General features: G+C 44.7%; 1 protein-coding gene across 1 annotated transcript in view; it reads right to left on the reverse strand.

The window, feature by feature from the left end:
* Window positions 1-10,865: 10,865 nt before the first annotated feature.
* LOC115118544 (leucine-rich repeat-containing protein 4B-like) overlaps window positions 10,866-16,227 on the reverse strand; it is a 36,468-nt gene continuing 31,106 nt past the window's right edge. The window contains exon 4 of the mRNA XM_065006685.1: window positions 10,866-15,732. Within this exon, the coding sequence (XP_064862757.1) occupies window positions 13,777-15,732 (1,956 nt within the window). The 3' untranslated portion in view covers window positions 10,866-13,776. The remainder of the gene's footprint in view (window positions 15,733-16,227) is intronic.

The raw sequence follows: 16,227 nt of genomic DNA on the forward strand, positions 1-16,227 counted from the left end.
GAAGGCAGAGGCACCTTCCTCTGATAGTGACCTTCACATTGAGGATTAACGCTGGTCCTGACCTCCAGACTAAAACACCATGATACCTGCGTCACATTCAACATGGCTAACACTAACCATGACCAGCAGACCAGAAACGAAACAGAAACGATGGGAAGGAGAGGGATGGTGAGAAATGGGTGATATACGACAGACCTCAATAAGAGGAAGAGAAAACGCTTAGATTCCAGCCAACTGCAAGAATTGACCTTTTAAAAAGCCACAAAAAAAATGCAGCTTGTTTGCTTCTCTCTGTCCCCTCCTCCGTCTCAAACCACTATCCACTTCCTCTGTGTCCTTTCCTCCTCTCTCCTCATCCTTCCATCAGTTTCTATTTTCCTTTGCGGTCTGCTCGGTTAAAACTCCTTCAAACCCGACAGAAATGATTCTCACCGCAGAATGAATAAGGAGCTAATGGTTGGATTGAGTTAAACACATACTGCAATGTTCAATTCTATTACATACGAAGAGCCTGGATTTCACACAGTCTGTTTTTCATCTTAAATAAGTAGTCGCTGCTGTACCCTTGAGTCATGCAGATCCCACCATCAGAGAGCTGAAAATGATCATTGTTAGGATTGTTTTGCATAATCTATTCAGCGTGACCGTGTACTGCACCATACAGTAGGTAAGATGTATGCTATGGGAGTGATGTATAGCATCAGTCATTCACACACAAGACTCCCATGATTAAAATGCTTGTTGATGTTTTTTACTTACCTGGATTACTGCACATCTACAGATCCAGAGATAGATACAAGGAATACATGCAGACTCACAAGGGCATACTGAAGACGCATGCACAAGAAGCAACCCGCAAACTAATTTAAAATGATATGTTTAAATACACACATATGGATATGCACAGCACATACGGTATATGCAAAGCAGGCCACTGGTTTTTAGCTATTCGTCTTCTCACACAAACACGCACCCTTGGGTTAGCCAGGAATTGTAACCCTGAGTCCGTAGCATTCAGAAGCTGACCCTTTGGCTAACCTCCAGTCCAGCTAGCACGAGAGCAGTGTATACCGCAGGCTAAAAACTGTGACACACACAGACTCACACACACACGACTCGCACACACACAGACTCACATATACACACACAGACAGATGTCAGGCGGGCGCAGGCGGTGGTCAGTCATTAGGGTCAAAATACACACCCCGCAGCCAGCCAGTCCACAGCCATACTGTAGTGTCAAATCAGCTTTAACACACTGACATAACACCTTGCCTTTTAAACACACACACACACACACACACGCACTATGGTAGACACACACACACAATGGTACACACTAAAAAAACACATGCACTCAAAAGGAAAACAACAAATATTTGACATATGCATTGAAGAATTACATAGTTCAAACAAAAAGCCCACACATATTTAAATCTTACATTTCAAATTTCTATACACTGAAATTATACACACACAATCAGATACAGCTGAAGCTGGAAGTTTACATACACCTTAGCCAAATACATTTAAACTCTGTTTTTCTACAATTCCTGACATTTAATCCTAGTAAAAATTCCCTGTCTTAGGTCAGTTTTATTTTAAGAATGTGAAATGTCAGAATAATAATAATAATAGTATTTCAGCTTTTATTTCTTTCATCACATTCCCAGTGGGTCAGAAGTTTACATACACTCAATTAGTATTTGGTAGCATTGCCTTTAAATGGTTTAACTTGGGTCAAACATTTTGGGTAGCCTTCCACAAGCTTTCCACAATAGGTTGGTTGAATTTTGTCCCATTCCTCCTGACAGAGCTGGTGTAATATGAGTCAGGTTTGTAGGCCTCCTTGCTCGCAACACGCTTTTTCAGCTCTGCCCACAAATTTTCTATAGGATTGAGATCAGGGCTTTGTGATGGCCACTCCAATACCTTGACTTTGTTGTCCTTAAGCCATTTTGCCACAACTTTGGAAGTTGTTTGTACTTTGCTTGAACTTTGCTTGTGGTCATTGTTCATTTGGAAGACACATTTGCGACCAAGCTTTAACTTCCTGACTGATGTCTTGAGATGTTGCTTCAATATATCCACATAATTTTCCTATCTCATGATGCCATCTATTTTGTGAAGTGCGCCAGTCCCTCCTGCAGCAAAGCACCCCCACAACATGATGCTACCACCCCCGTGCTTCAAGGTTGGGATGGTGTTCTTCGGCTTGCAAACCTCCCCCTTTTTCCTCCAAACATAACAACGGTCATTATGGCCAAACAGTTCTATTTTTGTTTCATCAGACCAGAGAACGTTTCTCCAAAAAGTATGACCGTTGTCCCCATGTGCAGTTGCAAACCGTAGTCTGGCTTTTTTTATGGCTGTTTTGGAGCAGTGGCTTCTTCCTCGCTGAGCAGCCTTTCAGGTTATGTTGATATAGAACTATGGATATAGATACTTTTGTACCTGTATCTTCACAAGGTCCTTTGCTGTTGTTCTGTGATTGATTTGCACTTTTCGCAGCAAAGTACGTTCATCTCTAGGAGACAGAACACATCTCCTTCCTGAGCGGTATGACGGCTGGGTGGTCCCATGGTGTTTATACTTGCGTACTAAGGACGAACCAGACCTGCAGGTCTTGGCTGTTTTATTTGGATTTTCCCATGATGTCAAGCAAAGAGGCACTGAGTTTGAAGTTAGGACTTGAAATACTTCCACATGTACACCTCCAATTGACTCAAATAATGTCAATTAGCCTATCAGAAGCTTCTAAAGCCATGAGATAATTTTCTGGAATTTTCCAAGCTGTTTAAAGGCACAGTCAACTTAGTGTATGTAAACTTCTGACCCACTGGAATTGTGATACAGTGAATTATAAGTTACATAATCTGTCTGTCAACAATTGTTTGAAAAATTACTTGTGTCATGCACAAAGTAGATGTCCTAAACGACTTACCAAAACTATAGTTTGTTAACAAGAAATTTGTGGAGTGGTTGAAAAACAAGTTTTAATGACTCCAACCTAAGTGTATGTAAACTTCCGACTTCAATTGTACTCTCTCTGAGACATTCAAACTTCACTTGTCACTCAAAATAACGACCAGCATCTCAATGGGGATTATGTGAAAAAACAATGTATTTTTTATTCCATAAATGTCTCAGTATGGCACATGAACAGAGGTTGAATGGTCTGAAAAAAGATTTGGCACGGAACCTTTAAGCAGAACAAATGACCCCTCCTCCACACACACGTGACATGTTTCCAGTGTTAATACACACACCCATGGTTAGAACAGGCTAGAACAGAGTCATAAGAAACAATCACGAGAACAACCATAGTCAATATTGCAGAAGAAAAGAAGAAGCGAACCAAAAGAGCAGATGGAGTCTATGTTTAATTAAACAGAGGGAAGGAAATATCTCAAGTGTTGGCTTGTTGTAGTGTTCATTTTCCCTTCTTTCCTGAGAGAGGGTTAGGGTTGAAGTAACGCATGTGTGTGTGTGTGTGTGTGTGTGTGTGTGTGTGTGTGAGACTCAGAGCAAGGCAGGGACAGGCAGGGACTGATGCTTTATCTACATTTCTGAGGGACAGGGTGAGAAAAGGGAGACAAGGAGAAAGGGGGTAAGTCAGCCATGCTCCTTCACTTCCTGTGGGTGAGGATTGGAGTCATCGGCCCTTCCAGCACTGGTTGACATATAAGCACCGCAGCGTTCCTCCTCATGTCCCTCTCTCTTCTTCACACACACACACACACACACACACACACACACACACACACACACACACACACACACACACACACACACACACTCTCTTACACACGCTGCACACACATCCTCTTATACCCAAGCACACCGCACACACTCATAAACACACAACTGTGCACAAGCACATGCATGCACACATATAGACAGGCACACACACTCGTACACACACAGATATACACAAATACAGTGTATATACACACAGATACAGTGTAGCATACCCAGGCCAGTACCCAGACAGGATAAGGAGTGACAGGAAGTCTCAGTGTCCTCTGACAATCAACCTCATCGCTCATTCCTCCTGCTTCTCTGTCTCTGTCTCTCTGTGAGAGGGAGTTGTCTGCCTGAGGGGAAAGGGTTGTTCTGTGGTGAGTGAGGTATACACTGTGGGTGACCATGTTGGATATATGAGGTAAAGCACAGGAAGTTGCTGAGGGGAGGACGACTCATAATAATGGCTGGAACGGAGCAAATGGAATGGCATCAAACACATGGAAACCACGTGTTTGATGTATTTGATACCAATTCCCTGATTCCGCTCCAGCCATTACCATGAGCCAGTCCTCCCCATTTAAGATGCCACCAACCTCCTGTGAGGTAAATGTATGGTAAACACGAGGTAAACGTGTTAAGTAACACCAGGGTTTGAGCGCATTAGAAGCCACACTCTGCCAGCTGGTGGCTGATGGTGTGGAGCGGGGTAAAAATAAAGGATCAAAGGGGGGGGTGTCAGAGACGGAGGTTGAAGGAGACCCGCCGGAATAAATACATCAGCACCAATGAGGACAGCAGCACACCTCCAAAACTGACAGGGGGAGACAATAAGGTTTTAAAAAATGTTAAAGTTAAAAGACAAAATCAATATCTCCAGTTAAAGGGCCTTATAAATTTATGTTGAAAGACCCCAAACACCAAATGACCTCAGGTTGCATCACTGATGATGTGTCCATGAGCATCAATAGATGTATTCATTCAATATACTGAGAGTGGTTATATTGCCTATGAATTTGAGAGTGGTTACATTGCCTATGAATTTGAGAGTGGTTACATTGCCTATGAATTTGAGAGTGGTTACATTGCCTATGAATTTGAGAGTGGTTACATTGCCTATGAATTTGAGAGTGGTTACATTGCCTATGAATTTGAGAGTGGTTACATTGCCTATGAATTTGAGAGTGGTTATATTGCCTATGAATTTGAGAGTGGTTACATTGCCTATGAATTTGAGAGTGGTTACATTGCCTATGAATTTGAGAGTGGTTACATTGCCCAATCCCTCCGCCTTTTACCGAAACAATGGCGGGGAGGTGCTTTGTTAGAACTGAGGGTTGCCCCATTAAACATGATTTCATATTGATGAATGTTTACTGCTACTCTGCCTCTCCCTTTCAAGTTGGTTCATTGTATTGATTCTGGAGGTAATATAATAGAACAATTCTGTGCCATTTAGCAAACGCTTTTAAGCGACTTAGTCAGGTCAGCCCTCAGAGCCCTGACTCCTCCTCCTGCTCTACTCTGCTGCCTGGCTGACTAGGGAGGTTCTGACCACCAGTGTTGGGGTATGGATTGAACTTGACCCTGCATCACACTGGGTTGCTGGCACCGCTCTATCCCCACACAAGGAAAGGACTATCAACACATGATCCCCTGGCTGCGTATTCCTCTCACACCGTGGTTATTCTACACTGGCCCTCCATAGGGTGCAGCGGAGCAGACCGCCATTTGCACTTCAAAGCTTTCGAATGTGCGCTATGGCCGCAGCCCAGCTTCAAACAAACATCCGACACAGTAGAGTGTGAATATGATGGCGAGCCAAGGCGCCCATAAACTGTAAATCTGTAGGCTGTGTTGCTGTGGAGGAGAGGAGAGCAGAGTAGCAGAGGGGGGTGAATGTGTGTTGCTGTTGAGACTTGACTGGGAGCTTGTCCTCTGAGAGGAGAGGAGCACAGCTGCTGGCTCAGCACATCCTTTAATAGTCGCCGATGGTTCAGGACATTCCGATATGAATCCAACAACTCCACAACACATCCCCGAACAACAGGGAAGGTTCCCGAGCATTGCAGGGGACGTCAGAGTGTTCTACAACATCTGTCATAAACGGTTCCAATTATCAAGTCTGGAACACTTTGGATTAGAGGAGTCAATTTCTCTAATCTAGAACTTCCAAAAACAAGGATCTTAATGTTCTAGAACCTTCAGAATGAAGTGTTCCATAATGTTCCTTCTCAGAACAGGGTGTTCAAAGACATGAAGAACAGTGTCCCAGCTGAATACCACAGCTACGGTGTGCTCAGGAAGGCCTAGCCTGATGACCAGATCCATTATGTTGGACCCCACAATTAGAGGCTTTTCAGCATGTCCCATTAGAGTTGGAGTAACAGTGATGGCTGCTCCATGTTAAAGGAGAATTTAGCTTTTTTGCCACCAAATCTCTATTTTTGATGTAAATGGCATGTTATAGAAGTTTGCGGAAACGGATAAGGTCTCAAAATAGTGATGCAGGTCTTTAGATGTTATATACTGAGAGCTTTGCCGTTCCTAAAAGAACATATATGGGTGTTTTTGGAGAATTTGTTCATGCTTTTTCAGAGCCCCCTTACGGGGATGAGGAAGTAAATCACTGGTTGGGGTAAGTTTTCCAAAGACAAGTGAAATCTAAATAATAGTAGATTTAGTTAAAAATAAAACTTCCCCTCATATGAACCTCTCCACCTGAGGTTGCCTGACCTCTAGCACAGCACAGTCATCGACAGAAGATGAAGTCATCCACGATGAGACACCGCTAATCTCCCCAGGGTCACGGCACGCTAACACTCTCATGTCAGCCGCCCAAGTCAACCAAAACGGACATCTTGTGACAGAGGACATGGTTGCCAAGGAAACAATGAAATATGCCATATGTTAAAGTCTCTCTGTTCTCAAATGAAGGACACCTTCACAGAACACAAAGCCCCAGCCTCTGAACCGCAGTCCTGCTGGGAGCTGGCGAAAGGTTTGTGTTAAGCCCACCGCACAAAGACACACATCATTAAGAAAGCCCCTTTCAATCAATCATTCACAATCAATCAGTCAGTCAATGTCAGTAAGTCAGTCAATCCGCAAATGTGTGTGCGCTCATGCCTATATGTGCTTGTGCGTGTGTATGTGCGCTCCTACGTATGTGCATAGGCAACAGGGAGGCCTGTTTGATAAGTGGCTGCAGGCTCTTGTACAAATCACACGGATGGCGCAGACTGACGTCCATGAGCATCTGATCTCAACCTCCACAAAACCTCACAGGGAGAATATGGACAGGAAATACTGAGCCAGCACCACACGCACAAGCAGAATAACCAAGAGAGCATCCAAACACCATCCTCGTAGAAGTAGACGTGCTTAAAACCCATCTAAAGGCCGACTGGCGTCATAGTAATAAAATCACCCACTGACTATTAGTCTGACAATGACGTAAAGTTAAACAAGGAGACTAGACTACAGACACACAGATCTGCATCTGAACGTACCGCCATCTCAGTCGCCATCATCCTCATCATCATCATCATGATGTGTGACAATAGAAGCCGCACGGTTTCTCTGGGTCTGTATTCATAGGCCATCTGATGGCCGTTAAAAAATATGATAGCAATAATAATGCTTATAAATTACAGCGGTTTGACACTTCTGGCCTTGACAACTGGGAGGAGCATTTGCATTTGGCGCTGGAGCGGCTCCACTGTCGTTTCACAACTATTTTTAAATGGTTGGGTAAATGAAACTCTACGAGGGAAGTTAACAACAACTTACTAATTCTATGGCTTACATCTGTTCACCACCCACATATGGGACCAGCTCCAATGGTGGACCTGGCTGGTTCCCTAAAGGTGTTGTCTCACCTAAACAAGGCTATGCTCACCTCAAGCACAAATAAGGCCCCTGAAACATGACTATCTAAACACACAAAGATCCCCACCCAACTCTTTAGCTCTTTGTGTCGCACTGCTTTGCTTTATCTTGGCCAGGTCGCAGTTGTAAATGAGAACTTGTTCTCAACTGGCCTACCTGGTTAAATAAAGGTGACATAAAAAAAGCTGCTCTGATCAGAACACAGCAGGTTCTACCAATTAAGATAATTAAGATCACATCCTAAATATATCAAAAGCCTGATTAATATTGTCTCATTAGACCAGGACCTGAGCTAGAACAGCCAAACATGTCAAGATAACCGAGGCCATCGGCCCCTGTCCAATTAGGAAACACTATAGCCTTGATTGGCTGGTTTAACAGTGAGGATAACTAGGGCAGTGTGCCACGCGACTTGACCACAAGCTCGTAACCTCAGATTGACTATGAGTTGAGAGAGGCAGAGGCCAGTGGAATGCTAAAGAGACTGGCCGTGATAGAGCAGACCTTTGATCTCTTGGGCTTATCCCAATAGGCGGAGGGGAGAGGGGGGGAAACCCTGCTTAACTAGAAATCCCGTTTTTACTTAAAGTGTCAGTGAGAGGATGATAAACCAGCCTGGAGCAGAGGGAAACAGACAGAGAACTGCTTTAAACTGGGGATTTAAAATAGAGGTCTGACTGGCCCCCTCCCTCCCTCCCTCTCACCCTCTCTCTGCATCCTCCTTACACAACCCACACATTACATACACTCACCTAGCAGGCGCATGCACACACACACTGATATAGCTGCAATCTAAATAATGGAAACAATATCAAGTTGCCATAGTAATTGAAAATACTACTGTAGGTACCGTAACTGAACGCACACACATGACTTATTCCCTGAATGGTTGAGCGAGCGGGTCTCTTCCTGCACAGTAAACACAGTGTTTCCATTAGTGTTAAGTGTGTGTTCAGTGCTGTGTGACTCAGTCACTGCAGTGATGTTCCTGGGACTGTGGGGCACTGGCAAAACTTGTTCTGCCACTAAGCCTTTCTAGCTTGGCTCTTCTCTGTGACACTTCATAAGAGCTTCATAAGGCTTCATAATGCTTTCTGAGGTGACAAGACAGACAGGGAGTCACATCCAGAGTACTGGGGGAATAGTTGTTGTCAGAACCACTGAACACACACACACACATATGTAAATAACTAGTGAGGGGATTAAAAATCCCTGGTGGGAAAATAAACATGTTAATAACTGGTGCATGGGATATGAGTGTTAATAACTGGTGCATGGGATATGAGTGTTAATAACTGGTGCATGGGATATGAGTGTTAATAACTGGTGCATGGGATATGAGTGTTAATAACTGGTACATGGGATATGAGTGTTAATAACTGGTGCATGGGACATGAGTGTTAATAACTGGTGCATGGGATATGAGTGTTAATAACTGGTGCATGGGATATGAGTGTTAATAACTGGTACATGGGATATGAGTGTTAATAACTGGTACATGGGATATGAGTGTTAATAACTGGTGCATGGGATATGAGTGTTAATAACTGGTGCATGGGATATGAGTGTTAATAACTGGTGCATGGGATATGAGTGTTAATAACTGGTGCATGGGATATGAGTGTTAATAACTGGTGCATGGGATATGAGTGTTAATAACTGGTGCATGGGATATGAGTGTTAATAACTGGTACATGGGATATGAGTGTTAATAACTGGTGCATGGGATATGAGTGTTAATAACTGGTACATGGGATATGAGTGTTAATAACTGGTGCATGGGATATGAGTGTTAATAACTGGTGCATGGGACATGAGTGTTAATAACTGGTGCATGGGATATGAGTGTTAATAACTGGTGCATGGGATATGAGTGTTAATAACTGGTACATGGGATATGAGTGTTAATAACTGGTACATGGGATATGAGTGTTAATAACTGGTGCATGGGATATGAGTGTTAATAACTGGTGCATGGGATATGAGTGTTAATAACTGGTGCATGGGATATGAGTGTTAATAACTGGTGCATGGGATATGAGTGTTAATAACTGGTACATGGGATATGAGTGTTAATAACTGGTGCATGGGATATGAGTGTTAATAACTGGTGCATGGGATATGAGTGTTAATAACTGGTGCATGGGATATGAGTGTTAATAACTGGTGCATGGGATATGAGTGTTAATAACTGGTGCATGGGATATGAGTGTTAATAACTGGTACATGGGATATGAGTGTTAATAACTGGTACATGGGATATGAGTGTTAATAACTGGTACATGGGATATGAGTGTTAATAACTGGTGCATGGGATATGAGTGTTAATAACTGGTGCATGGGATATGAGTGTTAATAACTGGTGCATGGGATATGAGTGTTAATAACTGGTGCATGGGATATGAATACGTTCAGCACTGGTGTAGGAATATGCAACTGACATGTAGAAGTGATATAGACGATGTAAATCACTGCATTAGTAAATCAAAAGTGTGTGTAGATGATATAGATACAGGATGTAAGTCACTGGAATAAGCCAATGGAATATGTTCATTATTTCCATGAGCAACATGAATGTGTAAATCACTTGCGTAAGCGCCGTGAAAAAATATAAATATCTATTGTGAGGACCATGGATATGTTAATAGCCTTCTATACTGTCTGCTCCCTCCTATTTGCATCAGAAACCCAAATCAAGATGCTATGATGAGGACTGTCGCAGCTGCAACAGTTGCCAGGGAAACCTGGTGGCAGGAACCTGTAGGGACATTGTGTTAGGATATGGGCACACTGTGAAAGGTGATGTGCTACTGTTGGAAGAACACTGGCCGGCTTGTAGAGGGATATGTTGTCTTCAAGGAACATGATTGACAGGGGGCATCGGGCACCATATGAGGTGCAAGCTGTGACGCTGTTTGGCGCATTATTCTGAGGGTAGGTAGTCATGGAAACAGGGTGTTGACTTAGCGAAATCACACACGGAGCACTGATAGCTATGACATTCTAAAAATCACAGAGTGAGAGAAGAGCGTGAGCAAGCTTGTAAATCAAAGCAGGATCTATCCTGTCCTCCTTGTGCAGGAAAAGACCCCTCGCCGGCCATTTCACATTCTGTGTGTCTCTTCTCAAGCACAGCTGTATTAGCCAAAGGGATACACACAAACAGTGATATTTCAATTAAATGGAGAAAAAAAAAACACAACAAAAACTAATGCCACCAAGTTTCACAGAGTTCAACCGCCATTTTGTGTGCCAGGTATTTTAATTTTTCAGTGTGACTTCTGCTGACAGAACATCTTTCAGAATTATAACCAGTGTAATTAGCGAATTATAACAACAATAACAATATTACAATTGAGATAACACTTGATTTAAAAAAAGATAAAAAGGAAATAATCAAACTAGATAAAAAAACAAAATGAAAAAACACTTATAATAGCTTTTTTTTAAGAGATCTATACGTTTCTATATTTTTCATTTATTTGTCCTTTTCCTTAAAAAAACAAAATCACCCATCACCATATGATTCATCTAGGCTTTCTCTCTCTTTCATTGAATAGGTTTCTCTTACCTTTCAAACGCTTCAAAATGCTGTCCTCCTTTAGTTCCCTGCTGCCATGAATTCCATTCACACAGGAGAACACTGAGTTCTGATATAATCCTCTGCAAACGAGCAGTCTTCGTCAAAGGTTCATGTCCTGTCTTTTACACAACAGAATAAAACGAAGGGTCCTGATCGGCTGAGACTGGTGTTGTTGTACAAAACAGAGGAGTTTCTGAGGAGGCATGGGCTGTGAGGATGCCATGTGGGAGCAGCCATTTTGAGGACCATGTATTTCCTGTTTCTGCAGGTTGGTGTTTGGTGGAACACAGACCATCCCCTGTTGTTGGAGTCAATATGGTGGTTGAAGGGATCATCATCGTTCCATGTGTAATCAAATCATTCCCCACTGAATCAATTATAAACATAACTTTCATAAGGATGTACTAGGCTGCTCTGCCACCTATACACTGACTGTACAAAACATTAGGAACACCTGCTTTTTCCATGACAGACTGACCAGGTATAGACTATGATCCCTTATTGATGTCACCTGTTAAATCCACTTCAATCAGTGTAGATGAAGGGGAGGAGTCAGTTTAAAGACAGATTTTTAAGCCTCAAGACAATTGACACATGGATTGTGTATGTGTGCCATTCAGAGGGTGAATTTGAACGGGGTATGGTAGCAGGTGCCAGGCGCTAGTGTGTCAATAGCTGCAAATAGCTGAGTGTGTCAATAGCTGCAAATAGCTGAGTGTGTCAATAGCTGCAAATAGCTGAGTGTGTCAATAGCTGCAAATAGCTGAGTGTGTCAATAGCTGCAACACTGCCGGGTTTTTCAAGCTCAACAGTTTCCCGTATGTATCAAGAATGGTCCACCACCCAAAGGACATCCACCCAACCTGACAACTGTGGGATGCAATGTAGTCAACATGGCCCAGCATCCCTGTGGAACGCTTTTAACACCTTGTAGTCCATTCCCCGACCAATTGAGGCTGTTCTGAGGGCAAAATGGGGTTCAACTCAATATTAGGAAGGTGTTCCTAATGTTTTGTACACTCAGTGTATGATAATAATAACAATAATAATAGTAATAATGATGATAATTTTAATAATCATTTTTCAATATCATAATATATTGCATACAGACATACTGAATGCATGAAGTTGAAACCGATCACATTGAAATTTTAGATATTACCACTTGAATCAGAGCATGCTAAACCTATATCTGCTTTTAAGAGCTATCTACAGTATACGGTTGATAAGCATTTACTGAATTACTTTAATTATCATCATTATCATCATTACAATATCCATATTGTTTGTATCAAAGGGTGATGTTTTGTAATCATATTTCATATGTTCTCATTAAATGGAGAATAAAGGTCCCCCTTCTCCAATGACCCTGTTTATGTGGCATGAGAGGGAATGCTTTGTGATGCTACAAAAATTGAAGCCAAAATAAATTCAATCAAACACTGTGCCCGTTTCCAATTTTAGCGCTTGCTCATCCACAGCCTCCACTACAATATGTCCCTTTCCAGCACAGAATGTCGGCCATCTTGTTTCTAGCCAAACAAAGTTTTCATAGTGATGACCGCTATGACAGCAGTTCATATATTCTTCAGAAGCTGTGGCTATTTAGTCAGAAACTTGGTAAAGATTCTTCATAATTTATTTATTCGAATGAAAATATATTTATATATAATATGTACTTTCACAGTTTATTTGTATCTTTCGTAGTCCTTTTTGCTATTACATAATTTTTTTACGACGATTCACTCCATATACCTTCCTCTCCTTTAAAGAGAGTAGCCAGTCAGGTGTGAAAGAGGGGAGAAAGTGAGATTGAGCCACTAAGTAAAACACAACCGTTGTTGATGTTGTTTCCTCTTCCTACACATTGCTTGTTGTCCGACACTAAACTGTGTTCTGCTCAATGGTTTACTTTCTGTCCTGTTCCACAGAGTGCGTCTGGGCAGCCCTGTACTGCTCTGACACAGTCCCAAACACTTATCCGCCTACTTCAACATAGTGACGCAGATCTTATCTCTATATATACATGGTGACTTGGAGAGTATCTGATAATATACGAGGTCATCTGTATTTAGTTATAACCGTTGTGATTCTTATTGTGTCTGGGTATTGAACCTGGTCACCTGATTCAGTCTGGGAATGCTGCGGATGGATATATAGATTGCGAGGGCTTTTACTTTGGCACAGAAATGCGCAAGTTTGGCACATCAATCTCATAATGCACTGTGTATGTGTTAGCTGATAGAATGTTCCTGTCCTTGTGTCTGGCTGTGTGTCTGTGTGTGTCTTGGAGTGTCTCAGAAGATGTTAACGCTTGGACGGGTGTTGAGCAGACACAGTAGAGGTGTGAGAACAATCTCTCCTCTCTCGCGCTATCTCTCTCTATGCACTAACCATACAAAGCAGTGTCTATGTAATATTTCATATTCTGCCTGCCTACACTTTCTATCCAAATATGGCCATGGGGATAGTACAATCAGACTCCTCTCTCTCCCTCCATCTCCCTGTTTTCTGTCTCTTCATCTCTCTCTCTTTTTCCATCTGTTTCTCTCTTTCTCTCAGATCTGAGTCTCTTGCACATTCTCCTTGGAGCCACTCTTGAAGAGCAGAGGCTCGATCTGAGGGTTCTGGCCTTTCCCCATGAGCCCCTTCAGAGAGCTGTGGATGCCCAGCTGGGGCAGGGGCACAGGGGAGGGCAGCGAGCCACCCGTGGGGGTGCCACCACTGGTGGAGGTGGGCCCCTGTGCGCAGGAGTTGGGGGTGCTCTGGTTCTGGGAACAGGGGGAGAGGGAGGGGTTGTTGTTGTTGTTGAGGCCCATGCCCAGGCCCATCATGTTGTTGTTGAAGTGATGGGCCTTGTAGTAGTGGTTGAGGTGCTCCTGTCTGGCCAGGTTGGGCAGGTTGACCATCTCCGGGTGATGCATCCTCAGGCTCTGCCCTCCTCCTACTCCTCCCCCTCCGCCTCCATCCCGAGAGACGGTGCCGCCCCCTGAGATGCCGCTCCCGCGTCCACCAGCACCTGCGCCAATCTCGTCCTCTACGTTGATGATCTCGATGGCGCGGGCGGGGCCGTGGTGCTTGTGCAGCTGGTGCTGCTTCCTCAGCTTGTAGAAGACCACCAGCATCACGGCTGCCATGAAGGTAATGGCCACGAAGCAGCCAATGATGATCTTGGTGGTCTTCATCACGTCATCGAGGCCAGAATAGCCCGTCTCGGCAGTGATGGGCACAGTAAAGGTGGGCCGGGTGGCCCGGGACGAGGACAAGGACCAGGCTGACAGGGAGGAGGCGGTAGTAGGGAGCCCCCCCCTCCACTGGTGGCCAGACGGGGTAATGACGTATGACTCGTTGTGGCTATTCATGACGCCCGCGTAGACTGTCGGGCCCTCGTTGGGCTCCACCGTCTCCACGGTGACAGTAGTGAAGTAGCTGACGCCAACGTCGGCGGCAGTGACATTAAGCACGGCGGTTGCCGTGGTGTTGCCAGCCGAGTTGGTCACCATGCAGGTGTACTGACCCGTGTCCCTCAGTGTGACGTTGGTAAAGTTGAGCGTACCGTCGTGCAGCACGGAGATCCGGACCCGGTAGGAGCCGTGGGTCATCAGGGTGCCGTTGGGCGTGAGCCAGTTGACCGAGGTCATGGTGGTGCCCGTGCGACACTTCAGCTCTGCAGCCATGCCCTCGGTAACGTTGAGGTCGGTGGGCGGCTCCACAATGACGGGAGCGTAGCAGGTGAAGTGGCTCTGGTCCAGCTCCCCGATGTACCTGCCCTTCAGGCCAGGGGGAGCGTGGCAGCGGGCGCAGCACGTAGTGTTACTGGGCACCGTCTCCTTCAGCCACCAGCTGAGCCACAGCACGTCACAGTTGCACACCCAGGGGTTGTGGTTGAGGTGCACCCGCTCCAGCTGGTGCAGCGGGGTGAAGAGGTCATGGGGCAGCGAGTGCAGGGAGTTGTGTGAAAGGTTGAGCTCCTCCAGGTTCTTCAGGTCGTCGAAGGCGTTGCGCTCAATGACCTTCACTTGCGAGTGCATGAGCCACAGCTTACGGAGCGACACCAGGCCCTGGAAGGAGCCAGGCCGGATGATCTCCAGACGGTTCCCAGACAGCTCCAGCTCCTCCAGACGCACCAGGGCCGTCAGGTTGGGGATGTCCTTCAGACCACACATGCCCAGGTTCAGGTAGCGCAGGTTGACCAGGCCCACGAAGGCGGCATCTGAGATGTAGTCCAGCTTCTTGAGCTCTCCCAGGTCCAGCCGGCGCAGCGAGGGCACGCGGTGGAAGGCGTAGCCCGGCAGCGTCTCGATGGGGTTGTTCCGTAACCACAGCTCCCGCAGCTTGCTGAGGTACTCGAAGGCCTGTGAGGGGACCAGGGTGAGGCGGTTGTCGAACAGCTCCAGCGTATTGAGGTTGGGCAGGCCATTGAATGCTCCCACCTCAATCTGACTGATTTTGTTCTTAGACAGCTGCAGGATCTCAAGGTGCCTCAAGTGCTTGAAGGTGTCTGACTTGATAACCTGGTGGGGAGAGAGAGAGAGGAGAATGTGAATATCTCACAACATGAAGAGTGACTAGACTGTGTAAACAGGGTGCAGCTCCAGTGGCTGTGACAGCTGGGTAGAGTGTGAAAGCAATAGCACAGGTGTGAATGCAGGGACACTATCGGAACATTACCCTAATGTTTTACAAACATGAACATCAACTCAAATCTTACAGCGAGAGAAAACAAAAATCACTGATATGAGCCAAATGAAAATTTACAACACTACAAAAAAATTATGAACACAGAAGCTGAAATGATTAATTGTGGTGTATCCGTTTTGGTAAATGAACAGACAACAGACGTGGTCGTTTTTCTCAAGGTGCACTTGGACTGGGTGGGCCCCTGGACACCCCACACCAGCATCTTGGCTGTCCAAACGGAGCTCATTTGGCCAGGCATCAGACACACAGCTAGTGAGCAGGACTAAAATCCCTTTAAATCTATTTTAATTGTTTTATTATTTTATTTA

The sequence above is a fragment of the Oncorhynchus nerka genome, linkage group LG21 (genome assembly GCF_034236695.1).
Source record: "Oncorhynchus nerka isolate Pitt River linkage group LG21, Oner_Uvic_2.0, whole genome shotgun sequence".
In the NCBI taxonomy this organism is placed as follows: Eukaryota; Metazoa; Chordata; class Actinopteri; order Salmoniformes; family Salmonidae; genus Oncorhynchus; species Oncorhynchus nerka.